This window comes from Heptranchias perlo, chromosome 11 (assembly GCF_035084215.1).
Source record: "Heptranchias perlo isolate sHepPer1 chromosome 11, sHepPer1.hap1, whole genome shotgun sequence".
In the NCBI taxonomy this organism is placed as follows: domain Eukaryota; kingdom Metazoa; phylum Chordata; class Chondrichthyes; order Hexanchiformes; family Hexanchidae; genus Heptranchias; species Heptranchias perlo.
Window position 1 is genome coordinate 44943864 of NC_090335.1, and position 18692 is coordinate 44962555.

Below are 18692 nucleotides of genomic sequence, written 5' to 3' on the forward strand. Positions count from 1 at the left end.
CCTAGCTTGTGCAGTTCGAGGGACCTAGCCTCTACTGCTTAATTATTGACTTAAGGCCAATCTGTAGTATGAAGACTGCTTACCATATTCTTAACATTAATGGTTGAAGTGTGTTTTTTTTTAAATTAATGTGGCACTAATGCTGGTTCCTTTCTTCCCCCCCCCCCCCCCCCCCCCCACCAATCCCCAAAACTAAGACATTCTGATGAATTTGTGACCTGAGCAACTTGGCTGCATCTTGGATCTTTCCAGTTAAAGAATGACTTTCAGTGCCCTAAAAATTTTAATTTGATGGTTCAATATAAAAAAACCTGTGTATATATAATGCATTTTATTTTTTGAAAATTGTTTTATGAAGTGAAGATGACTGTTAAAGTCTAGTGTTGAAATTATTCACTTTGACCAATTTTTCTGCTTTATTTAGATGAGACAAGCGACAGTTGCACAGGTACGGCCTACAGGAATTCCTAACGGGCCAACGCTTGGATCATCACTGCCTACAAACTCTATTTCTGGTCAGCAGCCTCATGTCACTCTAACCAGAGTGCCTGATCGCATTGTTCAGTCTGGAATCCGTCCTGTCCCTCCTGGACAGCTAATGGCTAATGGACCTTTTCCTGCTGAACCATCCAGAGGCCCAGTAACATGCAGCACTACGGGAATGCTGGGTAATACAGACACTATTTCTATAGGCAATAATCATGTAACAGGAAGTGGAAGCAATGGAAATGTGCCTTACCTGCAGCAAAACGCACTAACTCTACCTCATAACCGCACAAACCTGACCAGCAGCGCAGAGGAGCCGTGGAAAAACCAACTTGTTAACTCCACTCAGGTAAGTAATTGCTTAAGCAATCTTATATCTTATTATTTTGTTTAGTAATTAATTTGACATAACCTGTTGAGCCTGAAGGGATATGGCTCACAGTTTAGCAATTACCCAGTTTTGCAAATGTTCTGTTACTATTGGATAAAGTGACATTATTAAGGTACTTTGTTTTGTTACACTTGTACTGCAATAAAAGTTAAAACTCATTGTCAAGAGCTAAATTTTCAACCATTTGCAATCAAATATTCTAAAGTGGCCAATATATTGACCCAGAATTTGCTGTCAAAATAACGGTGAAGTTAATGCCGCTCACTGTCAATTATGTGCAAATCGCACAGCAGCTTCAGGCAAGGGCAGATGCACAGTTAATTGCGTAAATCTGGAAGTTGTTGTCTGAGATGCGCTGCTCCGCTGTTAGCTTCGCGAAAATGGCATCTTGCTGTCTGATTCACCATTCAATGGCGTGAAGTTCCTGTATTTGCATGGTAGGTACGAACTAAACTCACCAGAGAGTTAGGGCTTATCCATTTCAGTCTAAGTACCCTTTTTAACGGCGTGGTAAGTGTTAATTACTACCAAACAAACTCCCTGGCACTGAAAATTAACTATTACAAGTGTGGAATCTCATTCCTTCAGGTTTAATTGTTAGATTTTTGTTACATTTAAATTAATTTTTTTCTCTCTCTCAATCCAGTCTTTCTTTCTCTCTTTATTTCTCTTTCTGTACCTGATTGACAATGAATTCACTATTCCAACTTACATTTCCTTGTTCAGACTCTGCGCTGTTCATTTAACAATCCTTCAGTCTGGTTGGTTATGGAGATGCACAGTTGCCCTGTAGAGGGTGCCGGGCTGTTTCCATCTTGAACTTCCAGCATCTGGCAATGCAAAATCTGATGGAAATTAATCAGCGAGGTAAGTCTCGCCGTTCATTGGCTACAGCAAATTCTGGGCCATTACTTAACCACAGTTGATTTTTTTGCAACACAACAAATCTTCTCTTCATTGGAAGTTTGCTTTTTTTTGTTTCACCAAATCCCAAATTTTGTGCATAGCAATACATTGATCTTAAAATATTTTCAAAGGATTAACTTGTAGAACATGTCAAATATAGTTTGAAGTTGGGCTTGGAAATATTTTCAAAATGGACAGCAGTTACTATCATCTGCCATTTGATTCTGTTAGGTCATTGCTATATCAGATTCATATTTCCTACTTAAATATGGCATAGGATCAAATTAGAGTCTGTGAATTTTGTGTCGCATTATTTATGGACTTTCAAAAAGTATTTGATAAAGTACCACATAATAGGCTTGTTAGCAAAATTAAAACCCATGGGATTGAAAGGACAGTGGCATCGTGGATACGAAATTGGCTAGAAAAGCAGTGAGTAATGGTGAACGGTTGTTTTTCAGACTGCAGGCAAGTATACAGTGATCCCCAGGGTTGGTATTAGGACCACTGCTCTTTTTGATATATATTAGAGGAAAATTTTGTTGACTAACTTGACCGAATTCTTTGATGTAGTAACGGAGAGGGTTGATGAGAGTAGTGTGGTTGATATGTATATGGACTTTCAAAAGGCATTTGATAAAGTGCTATATAATAAACTTGTTAGCAAAATTAATGCCCATGGGATTAAAGGGACAGTGGCAGCGTGGATACAAAATTGGCTAAGGGACAGAAAGCAGAGAGTAGTGGTGAATGGTTGGTTGTTTTTCAGACTGGAGGGAAGTATGCAGTGGTGTTCTCCAGGGTTGGTATTAGGACCACTGCTTTTTTTGATATATATTAATGTCCTGGACTTGGGTATACAGGGTATAATTTCAAAGTGTGCAGATGACACGAAACTCAGAAATGTAGTAAACAATGTGGAGGATATTAACAGACTTCAGGAGGGCATAGACAGACTGGTGAAATGGGCAGACACATGGCAGATGAAATTTAACGCAGAGAAGTGTGAAGTGATACATTTTGGTATGAAGAATGAGGAGAGGCAATATAAACTAAATGGTACAATTTTAAAGGAGGTGCATGAACAGAGCGACCTGTGTGTGTATGTACACAAATCTTTGAAGGTGGCAGGACAAGTTGAGAAGGCTGTTAAAGCATATGGGATCCTTAGCTTTATTAATAGAGGCATAGAGTACAAAAGCAAGGAAGTTATGCTAAACCTTTATAAAACACTGGTTAGGCCTCAGATGGAGTATTGTGTTCAGTTCTGGGCACCACACTTTAGTAAGGCTGTCAAGACCTTACAGAGGGTGCAGAAGAGATTTACTAGAATGGTACCGAGGATGAGGGACTTCAGTTGTGTGGAGAGACTGGAGAAGCTGGGGTTGTTCTCCTTGGAACAGAGAAGGTTAAGGGGCGATTTGATAGAGGTGTTCAAAATCATGAACGGTTTTGATAGAGTAAATGAGGGGAAACTGTTTCCAGTGGCAGAAGGGTTGGTAACCAGAGGACGCAGATTTAAGGTGATTGGCAAAAGAACCAAAGGTGACATGAGGGGGATAAAAAATTATGCAGCAAGTTGTTATGATCTGGAATGCACTGCCTGAAAGGGTGGTGGAAGCAGATTCGGTAGTAATTTTCAAAAGGGAATTGGATAAATACTTGAAGGGGAAAAACATTACAGCGCATGGGGAAAGAGCAGGGGAGTGAAACTAATTGGATAGTTTTTCAAAGAGCCAGCGCAGGCACGATGGGCTGAGTGGCCTCCTGTGCAGTATCATTCTTTAATTCTATGATCAGGTTTGATACATTCATTCACACTATCCTTCTCCAACACCTCTCCTCCATTGTCCATTTCCATGGATCTGCTCTCATGTTGTTCCACTCATACCTATCCGAACATAGCCAGAATATCTCCAACCTACACTGTCACCTCGGGGCCTCCCCGAGGAACTGTAGTTGGCTCCCTCCTCTTCGTTATCTATATGCTGCTTCTCTGCAACATCAGCTGCAGACATGGGGCCAGTTTCCACATGCCAGTGGCACCCAGCTCTATCCCTTTCCACTACATCGCTCAACTGCCTCTGTGCTGTGCTGTCAGGCGACTTTTGCAGTAAGCAGTCTTGGATGAGTCTTAATCTTGTGCGAATTCAACATTGGGCAGACCAAAGCTATCATCTTCAGCCCCAGTACAAACACTGCTCTGTTGCCACTGATTCCATCCCCCTCCCCAGGACTGTATTGGGCTGAACCAGTCTGATTGTAACCTTGGCATCCAGTTTGCTCTTAAGCTGATCTTCAGGCTCATCGCAAAGGCTGCACATGACCTTCCACAACATTAACCACCTCTGCCCCAAAACAGCAGTTCCACAGCTGAAACCCTTATTCATACCATTATCATCTCCATACTTGACCATTTTAATGCTCTCCTTGCTGACTTCCCATTCTTTGGTCTTCTTAAAGTTCAGCTTTGCCAAAATTCTAATGCATGTATTTTATCCTGCTCACCTATTACTCCTGTCCTTGATGACCTACATTGACTTCCTTTTCAACAGCATTTTAAATCCTGTTCCCATCTTTAATTCACATCCTCTTTCCCCCGCCAACCCCCAAACTCTCCATTCCTCTGACTCCTGGCCTCTTACACGATGATCTCCACCTTCCTCTCTTTTCCCACCCCCACTTTTCCTTTGTCAGCAGAGACTTTAAATACGTGTGTTATTCTTTGCCATTTCCTCCCCAAACCTCTCCGCCTCTCCTCAAAAAATCCCAAAATTTGTCTTCGAAGACGGTTATGATCACCTCTGCTAATTTCTCCTTTCCTGGCTTGATAAATATTTTCCATATCCCTATCTGTGAAGCACCTGGATTTTTTTTAACATTAGAGGCTTTATAAAGTGGAAATTGTTGTGAAACTCTGTAAATAAGTGTCTGCTGTTTTTCTTTCAGGGGCTGAACAAAGGTCAGAGTTCACATTCGGCAGGTCCTAATGGTGAACGACCTCTCTCTTCCACTGGGCATTCCCAGCATTTCCAGGCAGCTGGCACTGGTATTCAGAATCAGGTTGGACATCCTGCCATGCCTAGCAATTCACTAACAACACAGGGGGCTGCTCTCAATCACCTCTCCTCTTACACTGCTACCTCAGGTGGACAACAAGGCATTACCTTAACCAAAGAGAGCAAGCCTTCAGGAAATGCATCAACAGTGCCTGAAACAAACAGGCATTCTGGAGGGACACCTAACAGCACTGCCAGCGTAGAGGGACTTCCTAATCATGTCCATCAAGCGATAGCAAATGCTGTTTCAAGTTCAAGTCACGGAGAGTCCAAGTCACCAGGTGTACTTAGTTCAGACAATCCTCAGCTCTCTGCCTTGTTGATGGGGAAACCCAGTAATAATAATGGGGGTTCTGTGTCTTGCGATAAAGTTAACAACATCCATCCAGCTGTTCACACAAAGACTGAGAATTCAGTTGCCTCCTCGCCATTTTCAGCTGTTTCTACTGCAACTCCATCTCCTAAATCCACTGAACAAACTACTGCTAACAGTGTTACCAGCCTTAACAGCCCTCAGAGTGGACTGGGACATACAGTCAATGGAAAAGGTGTGGGGGAGGACTCTCAAAGTCCCTGTAAAATGGACCCACCATTAACGACTCACAAACCTAGTCCTCAGCTTACATCTTCAACCTCTGTCTCTATATATCCCAGTTCATCAGAAGTGCTAAAGGCATGCAGGTAATTCTATTTTACTTAGAAGTGCTGTTCTACTCAGATTTTGTAAGAAATTACTAGATATTACTGTTTATACTAAATTGACAAATTTACAATTATCAAAAAAAATCCTAAGGATTACAACTGGTTAAATATCTGGTGTTTTCATTAGTTTGAAATAGGTCATCTTTAATAATCAAAAATGCAACTGGATGTGCTTAAATGAAAATGTTTCATTTTGGTTGGGCTGGAGGGGAGGGCTCAGCAGCATTAAATTGAAATATCTTTTTCCTGACTCTTATTTACAGTGACAATGTTGACATAGCTACATATTTCAGGCTCACGAAGAAAAGCAATTTTGGCAGGAAAGAGGAGATGGAGGGGGGAACAATTGTAATGACTAGGTGATGAGCTGAACACAACGGCAGTAGTTAAAGGAAACTTGGTGGGCAAGCCACCCCTTTTAAATTACTGATCTGCTTCAAGAGTAAGTCTGACAGTTTGCAAGTTATTGCTGATGACTTCATTTTTTGGTTGCTAAACCTTCCTCAATGGCTGGAGAAAGCCTGTAAAGACTAGTAATTGGGGAATTTGACCAGAAAAGGTGGTGGTCTGCAATGCCGAAGGCTGTATGTTTGCTCTTGCTTGCAAAGCTTTTGCCAAAAGCCACATCATTAGGGGTGACTCGATGCCTCCTAATATCCCACCCAATTTATGGTTCACTTTTTTGTTTGTGTCTTTACTTTTTCTTCCCTTCTTCCTTAATGTCTTTTGAGTTTTTATCCTGTATTTTTTCCCTGTTGTTTCTCCAGCTTGCTCATTCTTCTATTACTGTTCTTTTCCTTTCTTCCTTGGTTTGATTTTCTCTTTTTTTATCAACCACATCCTTTCTGAGTCCTGAGTACAGAGTTTAATGCACTAAATAACTTCACTGCTGGGAATTTTATAGAAAATATAGAATCTTGTGCAACTCAGGGAACCTCGATGTGCGATAGTTTCTGTGGGCACTGAAATTCCTGTATGATTTGTCTGCTAATGTCAAGTTGTTGTAATAGATGAGCAGAACAGTGTATCTATCTCGGGAAACTTTTTTTAAATATGTATTTTTTCAGGTTTAAGTTTATTTCTTGGAAGAAAAAATGTCAGAATTTTGTCACATGGTCAAGAAATTGCCTATTGCAGGTCTGTACCTGAAGGCCTTCTAATTAGACTGCAGTTAGTATACATAGAGCCTTTATCAAATCAAAGATGAACAGATGAAAAGCTCATACTCATTTCTACTGGAAACAGTATACAGCACAATATGGGTAAAAATTTAAAAAACAATTACTTGGCTGTGTGTTAATGTAGAAATTATTTCAACCTGGAACGCTTCTGAAACTTTATAGCTAACACCAATCAGGATTTGAGAGACTTTGGGCAGCTCTATTTAGATGGTAAACTTGTTTTTAAGAAAAATTATGGATAGGCATCCCTATTTAGATTTTTAGTGAGCCATTTTGCAACAGCAGTTTTCAAGCTTTTCCTGCAGAAGGGATTTGGGGACCTCTTTTTTTGAAAACCTATGCTTTGGATAATTGTAGAAAGGTTATTACAGCATGGAAGGAGACCATTCAGCCCATCGAGTCCGTGCTGGCACTATGTAAGAGCAATCCAACTGGTCTCACTCCCCCGCCCTATCCCCGTGGCCCTGCATATATTTTGCTTTCAAGTACTTATCCAGTTCCCTTTTGAAAGCCACAATTGAATCTGTCTCCACCCCCCCCCCCCCCCCCAACCAGCAGTGCATTCCAGATCATAACCACTCATAACTGGAGGAGGCTTACTGAAATAAAAATTCTATATATATATATATATATATATATATATTTTTATTTTATTTTTTTTAAATCAATGCATTGATACAAGGGGTAACCTAGAATTGGCGGCTATAATTTCCTCTGTTCGACAAAAAAAGGATTAGAAACTCCCTTTTTAAAAAAAACAGGTATTTATGACCTCCTAACAAAATGGCAGCTGCATATAGTATTTAAATCAGTGATTTTGTGCAATGCAATTTCATTAGTGGAAATGGCCACAGCAAATAAAGGCCAATCACAATGCAGCTGCAATAATAATACTTTAATAGTTCGCAAGCGGCTAATCCGTTTAACCAGTATAAGTGACACAAGAATTTGCTAATTCTGTTGTGCACTGTCCAATATTTGTGTGTAATAGCAGAATGAGAAAATCACAATTTACTTAGGACCTTGCGTGTAGATGTAACATAAATTGCGACTACATTTGGTGCAATCACTGATAAAATGATTGTAAGAGTGGATCTGTTGATTTGTTAAATGTATATTGCACAGTGACACATTGCTTTCTCTTTAAATGTTGCAGTTGTTTCCATGCTTCAAAATGACTTTATTTTAAAGTGTAAAAATTCCAATTTAAGCACAAAAGATGACTGTGTTTATCTACCTAGAAATTATCTACCCAATCTGAAATTAAGTAGATTATACGAAGAAAGGAAATACGTGTCTTTCCATGTGATGAGTTTTTAATAAACTAATTAAAACATTCTTATGCAAAAAAAATACAATTTGAGAAACCATTAAGCACCTTCTATAATATTCTGTTTGAAATGTGGTAATCACTACTCCATCAATGAAATGGACATCTTGCTTGCAGAAATATCTTCCACAAGGTTTTATAACTGATGTTATCCACTCTAGTCATACCAAGGAACCGTTCTATTAGAACAATATATTGAATTTAAGTTTGGTTCCTTGTGGGCAATATCCTTGGAGTCATTTGGGTCTGTTTGAATAAGGCTGTTTAAAATTACAGTTTGATTGCATGGCCTTTCATCTTGATAGATTTTGTTGATATTAATTCATCCCCTCATATGTTCATATTTGCTTTATAGGGTTGGTTCTAATGACACTAGCTGATATCTTCCACAGACTTTTTTTAAATAAAAAAACTTTGCTTTAAGTACCCTAATTTGATAAATGGTTATTCACTTGACGTAGATGTGTTTTCTTCTTCAAATGTTTAATCTCCATATTAAAACTGTTACGTCCACTTGTAGCCTTGTCAGTTTTCTATAAATCAAAAAGTCCATTAACTAATCTCCACCTGGCTAATGATCTATACCTAGCTATCAGTAACTTTACTGCTGTGATGCAACTTAACTTCATTTAAATATTTTGGCAGAATAAGAACATAAGAAATAGGAGCATGAGTAGGCTATATGGTCCCTCGAGCCTGCTCTGCCATTCAATAAGATTATGGCTGATCTTCAACCTCAACTCCACTTTCCCGCCTGATCCCCATATCCCTTGATTCCCCTAGAGTCCAAAAGTCTATTGATCTCAGCCTTGACTGACTGAGCAGCAGCAGCTCTCTGGGGTAGAGAATTCTAAAGATTTACAACCCTCTGAGTGAAGAAATTTCTCCTCATCTGAGTCCTAAATGGCCAACCCCTTATCCTGAGACCATGTTCCCTAGTTCTAGACTCTCCAGCCAGAGGAAACAGCCTCTCAGCATCCTCAAGCCTCCTTAAAAATCTTATATGTTTCAATGAAATCACCTTTCATTCTTCTAAACTCCAGAGAGTATAGACCCATTCTACTCAATCTCTCCTCATAGGACAACCCTCTCATCCCAGGAATCAATCTAGTGAAGCTTCATTGTGCTGTGTGCTCCAGGTGTGGTCTCACCAAAGCCCTCTACAGTTGCAGTAAAACCTCTCTACTGTTGTGCTCCAACCCCCTTGCAATGAAGGCTAACATACCATTTACTTTCCTAATTGCTTGCTGTACCTGCATGCTAACTTTCTGTGTTTCGTGCGCAAGGACACCCAAGTCCTGAGAACGCCAACATTCAATGGTTTCTCACCATTTAAAAAATATTCTGTTCTTCTATTCTTCCTACCAAAGTGAATATCCTCACATTTCCCCACATTATACTCGATCTGACACCTTCTTGCTCACTCACTTAACCTGCCTATATCCCTTTGCAGACTCTTTGTGTCCTCCTCGCAGCTTACTTTGCCACCTAGCTTTGTATCGTCAGCAAACTTGGATACATTACACTCTGTCCCCTCATCTAAGTCATTAATATAGATTATAAATAGCTGAGGCCCCCACTAGTTACAGCCTGCCAACCTGAAAATGACCCATTTATTCCTACTCTCTCTTTTCTGTCCTTCAGCCAATCCTCTATCCATGCTAATATATTACCCCCAACCCCTTGAGCCCTTATCTTGTGTAATAACCTTGCGTGTGCCACCTTATCGCATGTCTTTTGAAAATCCAAATATACTACATCCACTGGTTCCCCTTTATCTACCCTGCTAGTTACATCCTCAAAAACCTCTAATAGATTTGTCAAACATGATTTCCCTTTCATAAAACTATATTGACTCTGCGTAATCATATGATTTTCTAAGTGCCCTGTTACTACTTCCATAATAATGGATTCCAGCATTTTGCTGACGACTGGTGTCAGGCTAATTGGCCTGTAGTTCCCTGTTTTTTCCCTTAAATAGCGGTGTTTCATTTGCTACCTTCCAATCTACTGGGAGCATTCTAGAATCTAGGGAATTTTGAAAGATCACAACCAATGCATCCACTATCTCTGCAGCCACCTCCTTTAGAATCCTCAGATGTAGGCCATCAGGTCCAGGGGATTTGTCGACTTTTAGTCCCATTAATTTCTCCAGTACTTTTTCTTTACTAATAATTTGGTTAGGTTCCTCACTCTCATCAGACCCTTAGTTCCCCACTATTTTTGGTATGTTTTTTGTGTCTTCTACTGTGCAGACAGATACAAAATATTTGTTTAACATCTCTGCCACTTCCTTATTCCCCATTATAATTTCTCCTGTCTCAGCCTCTAAGGGACCCATGTTTACTTTCGTTGCTACTCTTCCTTTTTACATACTTATAGAAGCTCTTACAGTCTCTTTTTATATTTCTTGCTAGTTTACTCTCATATTCAGTTTTCTCCCTCTATCAGTTTTTTGGTCATCCTTTGCTGGTTTCTAAAACTTCCCCAATCCTCAGGCTTACTACTCTTGGCAATATTATAAGCTCTTCTTTCAATCTAATACACTCCTTAACTTCTTTAGATAGCCACGGATGGATCACTTTTCCCCTGGAGTTTTTATTTCTCGATGGAATGTATATTTATTGAGAATTATGAAATATTTATTTAAATGTTTGCAATTGTTTATCTACCGTTATACCTTTTAATCTAATTTCCCAAGCTTCCTTAGTCAACTCGCCCATCATACTTCTAATTTGCTATATTTAAGTTTAAGACTTTCGGACTTAAGTACGTCACTCTCAAACTTAACGTGAAATTCTATCATATTATGATCACTCTTCCCCAGAGGATCCCTTCCTATGAAATTCCTAATTAACCCTGTCTCATTACACAAGGCAAGATCTAAAATAGCCTGTTCCCTGGATGGTTCCATGGTTCTAGGAAACTCTCAAATGCATTCCATGAACTCGTCCTCCAAACTACTTTTGCCAATTTGATTTGTCCAGTCTATATGAAGATTAAAGTCCCCCACGATTATTGCATTACCTTTGTTACAAGCTCCTATTATTTTTTGATTAATACTCTGTCCAACTGTATAGCTGCTGTTCGGAGGCCTTTAAACCACTCCCACCAGTGTTTTCTGCCCTGGTTATTTCTTATCTCCACCCATACTGATTCTACTTCCTGATCTTCCAAGCCAAGATCCTTTCTCGCTACTGTCCTTATGTCATCCTTTATTATCAGGGTTACCCCACCCCACCTTTCCATTTTGTCTGTCTTCGAAACGAATAATAACAGTAACTCAAAATCAAATGGTGCCTCCAGTTTAGCATTTCATGCATGCTTTGTGGAAATAAACTCAACATTGAGGTCTTGAAGACAGCAGTTCCAAATTTAAGAAATTATAGTTATTAATGAGTCTCTAAATGATATATTTCAATTTAAAAGAATTCTTCCACAGTGCATCACTTGTAGTATACAGCTAATCCATAAGAAGCTTCCCCACTTCCCTCCACCCTCCCCCCCCCCCCCCGCACTAAAATATTTAATTTGTCATAGATGTAGTGTTGATCACATTTTTAACAGTATTGTAATGGGTACAGGTTTGTCTACTGGATGGGCTCTCAATTGGTGTTTTCCTCCCCCCTCCAATGTTTAAAAAAAAATTAAAATATTAAATTCTCATCTTTCTCTGAAGATATCAAAATGCAAAAGTATAGTGATGTTTCATTTCTGAATAGGTTCGCTCAGTCTGGAATTAACCACTCAGTCATTTGTGTTTCGAATCAAGTTCTTCTCTGCATGGAAACAGCAGTACACGCATAGAGGAGGCAGTGTATTAATTTAATAAACCAGAAGGTTCTGTCTTCTGTTCCAAGCATAATCTTGACTCTGGTTGTGCCACTACAATATAATACAATAAATAAATAAATTAATAGTTACATTAATGTATAGATTGTAATGGGCAAACAGATTATTTTCACTGTCAGTATCTTCTGTCACTGCCGTGTTAGTATTTACTAAGTTCTTAATAATCAAAAGCTTTTTTTTTTCCCCCCTCTTTTTTGCTATTTTCTTGAACTCATTTTGGGCAAGAGCATTCTCAGAGCAGTGCTAAATGCAGATGGATAATCTGTTAATGCTTTCCACCTGTATTGCATCACTGCCCCAAACCGTTCGCATTTTCTCGTTGATCTTTGAGTGTGAAACTACATTTTCTGTTCTGTTTTAACAAGTTATCCTGTGTAAAATTCTAATGTTTGTCTGAATATACAGAACAGGTCAGCATATAACATTAAGGTTAAAGGTGTATTTTTTTGTCCTCCTCCTGCCTCAGAGTCAAGTGGTCTGGTGGGCAGTAAGTTCTCTGTACTCTGAAGCAGCCACTTGAAGGTGCACAAGAATTCACTCTGGCCTCTGCTTGCAGCCTCCCTATAGTGGTATGGCTAATCTGGTTTTCTTTTCAAAGCATTGTATGATTGCTAAGAACGCACTGTCTGCTTTGGTAGGCCTGGGTTAGTGAGTTATCACAAAACTCTATTTTAAATGCAAGGATTTCAAAGGGTTTATTAAAATATAGTGACCAATGTTCAATGGACTCTCTCAAATGCTTTAGGTGACATGCATGTTTATTATAGGGAGGCTGTTATATATGGCTATGGTTTCTGTTCAGCCATAAATTGTATATTTCATTGATTTTTTTTAGCACCTGTGCAACCCCTACTTAAATGAATGCAGATACAAATACTGTGGATTCCTTAAAAGGTCTTCATAAAATGTGTTTGACATTTTTTGTTTGGAGACGGAGAAGAGTCAGATTACTTTTCTTACAGTAATGCCACATGCAACTTACACAGTAATACATTTCAATATGATTTTTTTTTAATCATACCATGTGTTTGACAAAAAGCTTTGACCACTTTCCCTTTTCAGAGAGATTACTTTTTCAACAAAACTTCCTGAATTAAAGTTGTTGTAATTGGTTATTAACTTTTCTATTTGATTTTATCCCAAATTGGGTGTTTTAAAAAAAAAAATCTGAATTTGTGTGCTCATCAAGGTGGGGGATGTTTGTGTTGGGGAATGGGAACTTTCCATATCATGTCCATACAGTCACTATCAAGCATTCCCAGGTCAGGTATAGATAGCACAGTTACTTGCCGAGTTGAGCTCAAAACTCTGACCCAACAATGTGCCCTTTTCCCACTTCAGAGGAACACCCCACCATGCACCAATGTGACATTTCCCCATTTCTTATACCAACCAACCTATAGTTTCTCTGAATGAGATTGTCAATCAGTACAGAATGAGACACAGATCTGTGCTTTGAGCCCAGGCCTGCTAGAAACTGAACTGAGACTGCTCAAATTCATTTCACACTAAACGGTTGCAGCCAACAGACTGAGGGGACTTTCATCCCATCAGCCTGGGATGAGTTGATCCTGGCCCCAGAGGTGAAAGGCCATTGCAGCACCCAGTCACCCCCAAAATTCTGTATACTTCGGACATCTTAAGCCCTTAACAAATAATTACTGGTTAAACTATGATCCTTTTAATTGCCTGTGAATAGCTCTTGAATGTGATTTATATCAATTAATGGAATTCTTGTAAGAAATTCAGTTGGATTGAGACTATTCAGTGTTTTATTGTGTACAGATTTTTTTCTTTTACCTGTGTTAAATATCAGATATGTATATGAACTAAAATGTTAAATCATCTATTGACTGTGCACTGTGCTTTTCTGGAGCATTTGAATATGTAAGTTTGTTCGAGGTTTCTATTTATATTGTACTTTTTGTTCTAACTGTTCAGTCAACACGAAATCACTTGGGCAAAAGTCTTATGGACAATATCTTTATAGCATTAAAAGAATGCACCTAGTTCAAATGGAGTTAATAAATGTAATGTTACAAAAAAAATACCTTTTTTTCAGAAATCTGGGCAGAAATGGTTTATCTAATAGTAGCATTTTACTCGATAAGTGTCCACCTCCTCGACCACTACCACCACCCTACCCACCGCTGCCAAAGGACAAGCTAAACCCTCCTACACCCAGTATTTATGTAAGTAGGACACAACATGCTGGATTAACTAATGACCAGTAACATGAGAATTTTTTTGTTTTTTTTGCATTAGTTTCTAAGTATCAAATCAAAACCATCAGATATTTGTCACCTAAAGCTACAGTTAATTCAAATCCTATACAATGAAATCAAGTTGTTGTAATTACCAAAGTTTGATTCAATTTAAACACCATTTCAAAGGCTAGTTGCAGATTATTTTTTTCTATAGACATTAAAGGCATTCAGAAAAGTTGTGAAGTATAATGGTTATATATATATATATATATATATATATAACCATAAATGTAAACTAGATACAGTTTGAGGCTTCATTTTTATTTTTAAAACATAACAAAACTTTTCTTTGTGCAGTTGGAGAACAAGCGTGATGCTTTCTTTCCTCCTCTTCATCAGTTCTGTACAAACCCCAACAACCCTGTTACTGTAATTCGTGGCCTTGCTGGGGCTCTCAAGCTAGGTAGGTACTGTAATCTGAATGTAAGTAACATGGTATTAAACTTCAGTTTTATAAATCTCTTATTCCTTTCTTAAACATTGGTTCTTCAGCTATTCGTTGCCATCTGGGAAAATTTGTTTAAAGTAGTTTACTTTCAGTTTCATTAATAACTTGAAGTCTAAAACAAAACAATAATGTGTTTTTGCTGGAAAGCAATTTAGAATCATTCTGTCTATTTGTGGATACCAACTCATCACCTCAGTAAGCTAAATATAAGGTTACAAATTCAGGATGTTATTCTTTCCTAAGAGAGAGAGAGTTTACAGTACCCTTTTATTTATATATATATATATATATATTTGTGTTGCTTAAAATTCTCTTTTTACCCTTGTAAAAACTTAATTAGCTTTCAGCAAATTTTGTGAGTCTCGATGTTTCATCAGCCAAGGGCTGCTACAGTATGAGGTTGTGAGAAATATGTTACCTGTTGATATTTAAATATTCCCCCAAGTTGTCTTGTATTTCCTGCCAGCCACCAGGATCAATCGCATGACACACTACCCTTGTTACAGTTGTTTCACTTTTTAATGTACTTGGCAAACTTGTATTCATACTTCCAAAAATGATAATGAGAAATTGTTTTTTTTTCTAAACAAAATAATTTGACTAAATGAGAAAGTAGGCACTGAGGGTAGGATTGTCTGATCCACAGATTTCTTCATAGTTGTCACAGGTGCTGCTCCAAATTCACTCATACGATGTGCTTTGCAGCTAAGATAGGTCTCCGTAACAATTTCTCCTCAACCCCTTCACCCTGAGATATGGATTACTTAGCTATTGAGATCCTACTCTATCTTGCAACATAGTACGAGTGACCAAGTTGAAATGTAACACAAACCTAGTATTGTAACCTAGCTACCAGCAGTAGCAGTAATGGGCTGTCTTTCAGTAAGCACCCCCAAAAAGGAGTTGGCAAGCTTTTTGAAATGATGGACAATCCCTGTTTTTAATCTAGCTGTTGTTAGGACTTGTAGCTTGAACCTGTTTCTGCCATATACACATACATAGCAATTCTGAACTTTGTGGTCTTTAAATGATTAAATGCCCAGGTTTATAATTTTTGATCAACAACATCCTGGGGGTCACCATTGACCAGAAACTTAACTGGACCAGCCACATAAACACTGTGGCTACAAGAGCAGATCAGAGGCTGGGTATTTGGGGGCGAGTGACTCACCACCTGACTCCCCAAAGCCTTTCCACCATCTACAAGGCACAAGTCAGGAGTGTGATGGAATACTCTCCACTTGCCTGAATGAGTGCAGCTCCAACAACACTCAAGGAGCTTGACACCATCCAGGACAAAGCAGCCTGCTTGATTGGCACCCCATCCACCACCCTAAACATTCACTCCCTTCACCACCGGCGCACTGTGGCTGCAGTGTGTACCATCCGCAGGATGCACTGCAGCAACTCGCCAAGGCTTCTTCAACAGCACCTCCCAAACCCACGACCTTTACCACCTAGAAGGACAAGGGCATCAGGCACATGGGAACAACACCACCTGCATGTTTCCCTCCAAGTCACACACCATCCCGACTTGGAAATATATCACCGTTCCTTCATTGTCGCTGGGTCAAAATCCTGGAATTCCCTTCCTAACAGCACTGTGGGAGAACCTTCACCACACGGACTGCAACGGTTCAAGAAGGAGGCTCACCACCACCTTCTCAAGGGCAATTAGAGATGGGCAATAAATGCTGGCCTTGCCAGCGACGCCCACATCCCATGAACGAATATTTTTTTTAAAGTTACACTTAAAGCAACTTCTGCAGTATAACCTTTTCCTAAAGGTTCCACTGGTTTGATGTTTTTTTTTAAAACGTAGAGAACTGTCAATAAATATCACTTAAAACCAGGATGTGTATTGTGAATTTGTACTAATTTGTGTGACAATTTACTGCATGACACAGCTTAGAATGTAACCCTTTTCCTGTGACACTTGTATGTAACTCAGGCTGGTAGGACTTTCCAGTGTTATGTGACAGTCTGTGATGGTGTCTGATTGCAGCAGTTTTCTGAAGTAGATGTGTGCTGAGTGTGTTTCATAAGGAAATGTTAATGAAATTTTCCAGGGACATTGTTTGGAATAACCCTCATAAGCAATGCCAGCAAACTTGTTTAAAGTGTCAGCTTGGCTCAGTGGAATTTCTTCTCCTCTCTCCCCCCCCCCCCCCCCCCCCTTCTCTTTCGCCCCTTGTTCCCTGCCCCCTGCTCCCCTCCCCTTGTTCTATTCACCACCACCCCCCCCCCCCCCCCTTCCTCATCTCTTTATTGGTAGCAGATATTCATCACAGTACCAGCCCAAGCTATTTCCAGCGGTTTCTAAGCTCAGGAATTTATAGGGTTTGTTTTGAGTAATTTGCGGCAGAGAATTGTAAAGAATTTTTTTTTCTAGCCTCCCCTTTTTGCACTCTTGTATTCATATCACCGACCAGTGGAAACAATCTTCCACTATTTACCTCATCATAACCCTTCTTAGTCCTGCATCAGGTTACCTCTTAATCTTATCAGTTCATGTCTCTCTTCGTAACTAACCCCCAATCCCTAGTAATATTCTAGGGAATCTTCACTTCACCGTTTCCATTGTTTTTACGCCCTTCTTGTAATGGGATGCCCAGAACTGCACGCAATACTCCAGCTGCAGTCTAACGAAGATCTGTACACATTCAGAATTACATCCTTATTTCTGTATTCCTGTAAATACAAAACCAAGGATTCTGCTGTTTTTAATGACCATATCTACTTGCATTGCCACTTTTAATGACCTTTGTATTTGCACACCAAGGTCCTTCTGGTCTACTCGTATTTGAGATTTTTCTATTTAAGGGCATATTCTTTTGCCTATTCTTACTTCCAGGATGTATTTTTCTACATTGAACTGTATCTGTACTTATGTCCTCCTGCAGTCTTACATAGTCCTAATGACAAACTGCTGCCAGCCCCCAAACCAACTGCACCACCCCGCCACACAAAACAGATATCAACATGCAATTTCAACATTGCTCCTAAATTCCTAACTCCAGATCATTTATATATCACAAGCAGCCCCAGTGCACACCTCTGTAGCACACCATTCACCACATCTTTCCAGTCTGAGAAACTTCATATTATCAATGCTCTTTGCTTCTTGCCCTTCAACTATCTCTCTCTTCATTCCCCTTAATTCTTTGTCATAAGCCTCTTATGTGATAACTTATCAAATGCTTTTTTTAATCGATACAAACCATATCCACGACATTTCCTTTATGCTTTCAATTAGGTCTTCAAAGAATTCCATAACATTGGTCAAGCATGTCTTAAATCTGTGCTGGCTGGCCCTGATTAACTTCTGTTTTTCCAGTGCATTGTCATTTTTTTCTCTTATAGACTGTTGTAGTTTACCAATAGCTAATCGGCCCATCATTTCCTGGCTTGTCACTATCTCTTACAAAGAATTTTGGAAAATTATAGTCAGAGCCTTTGCGGTTTCTTCCCTCAGGATTCTCGGATGTAAGCCATCGGGTCCTGATGATTTGCCAAACTTAAATTTGAGTAACTTTTTAGTCCCATCTCTGAATAATATCTCCATTAATTGTTTTACACTCACTTCTGTGGTTCTATAATCTCAATGTCCACCTATTTTGGTAACTTTGAGGTAAAGTCCTTATTTAGTATCTTTACCATTCCCTCAGTCTCCATTGCAAGCTTGCCTCCTCTTTCTCTTAGCAGGCCTATCCTCTAATTACTAATGTACCTATAGGAAGCCTTTCTAGGTTTATCAGTGTACTCCTGCTGCAAGCACCATACAATCCAAATGTACTATGGTTTCATAAAATATATATATTAATGTACTTTGAGAATTTAATAGTCTTTGATTCCCTTTGTTTGTACTAATTTTATGTCACATTTCTTGGTCTTTCTAATTTCCATTTCTGTAGCTTTCCTATATTCATATTTGTCCTGGCTTTCTTACTTCTTGCCCTGCAAGTGCTAAGTATCTTTGTAAATTTCAGATTTGACCTAATTTCGCTATTCATCCATCTTAACCTAGCTTTCAATGCACTCCTTTTTTCCCATATAGAATATACCTGATT

General features: G+C 39.1%; 1 protein-coding gene across 3 annotated transcripts in view; it reads left to right on the forward strand.

Moving 5' to 3' along the window:
• kdm6a (lysine (K)-specific demethylase 6A) overlaps positions 1-18692 on the forward strand; it is a 230591-nt gene that overhangs the window by 183295 nt on the left and 28604 nt on the right. For all 3 annotated transcript variants that reach the window (XM_067992901.1, XM_067992902.1, XM_067992903.1), the window contains 4 exons: positions 425-835; positions 4733-5523; positions 13970-14099; positions 14472-14577. In XM_067992901.1, the coding sequence (XP_067849002.1) occupies positions 425-835; positions 4733-5523; positions 13970-14099; positions 14472-14577 (1438 nt within the window). The remainder of the gene's footprint in view (positions 1-424; positions 836-4732; positions 5524-13969; positions 14100-14471; positions 14578-18692) is intronic.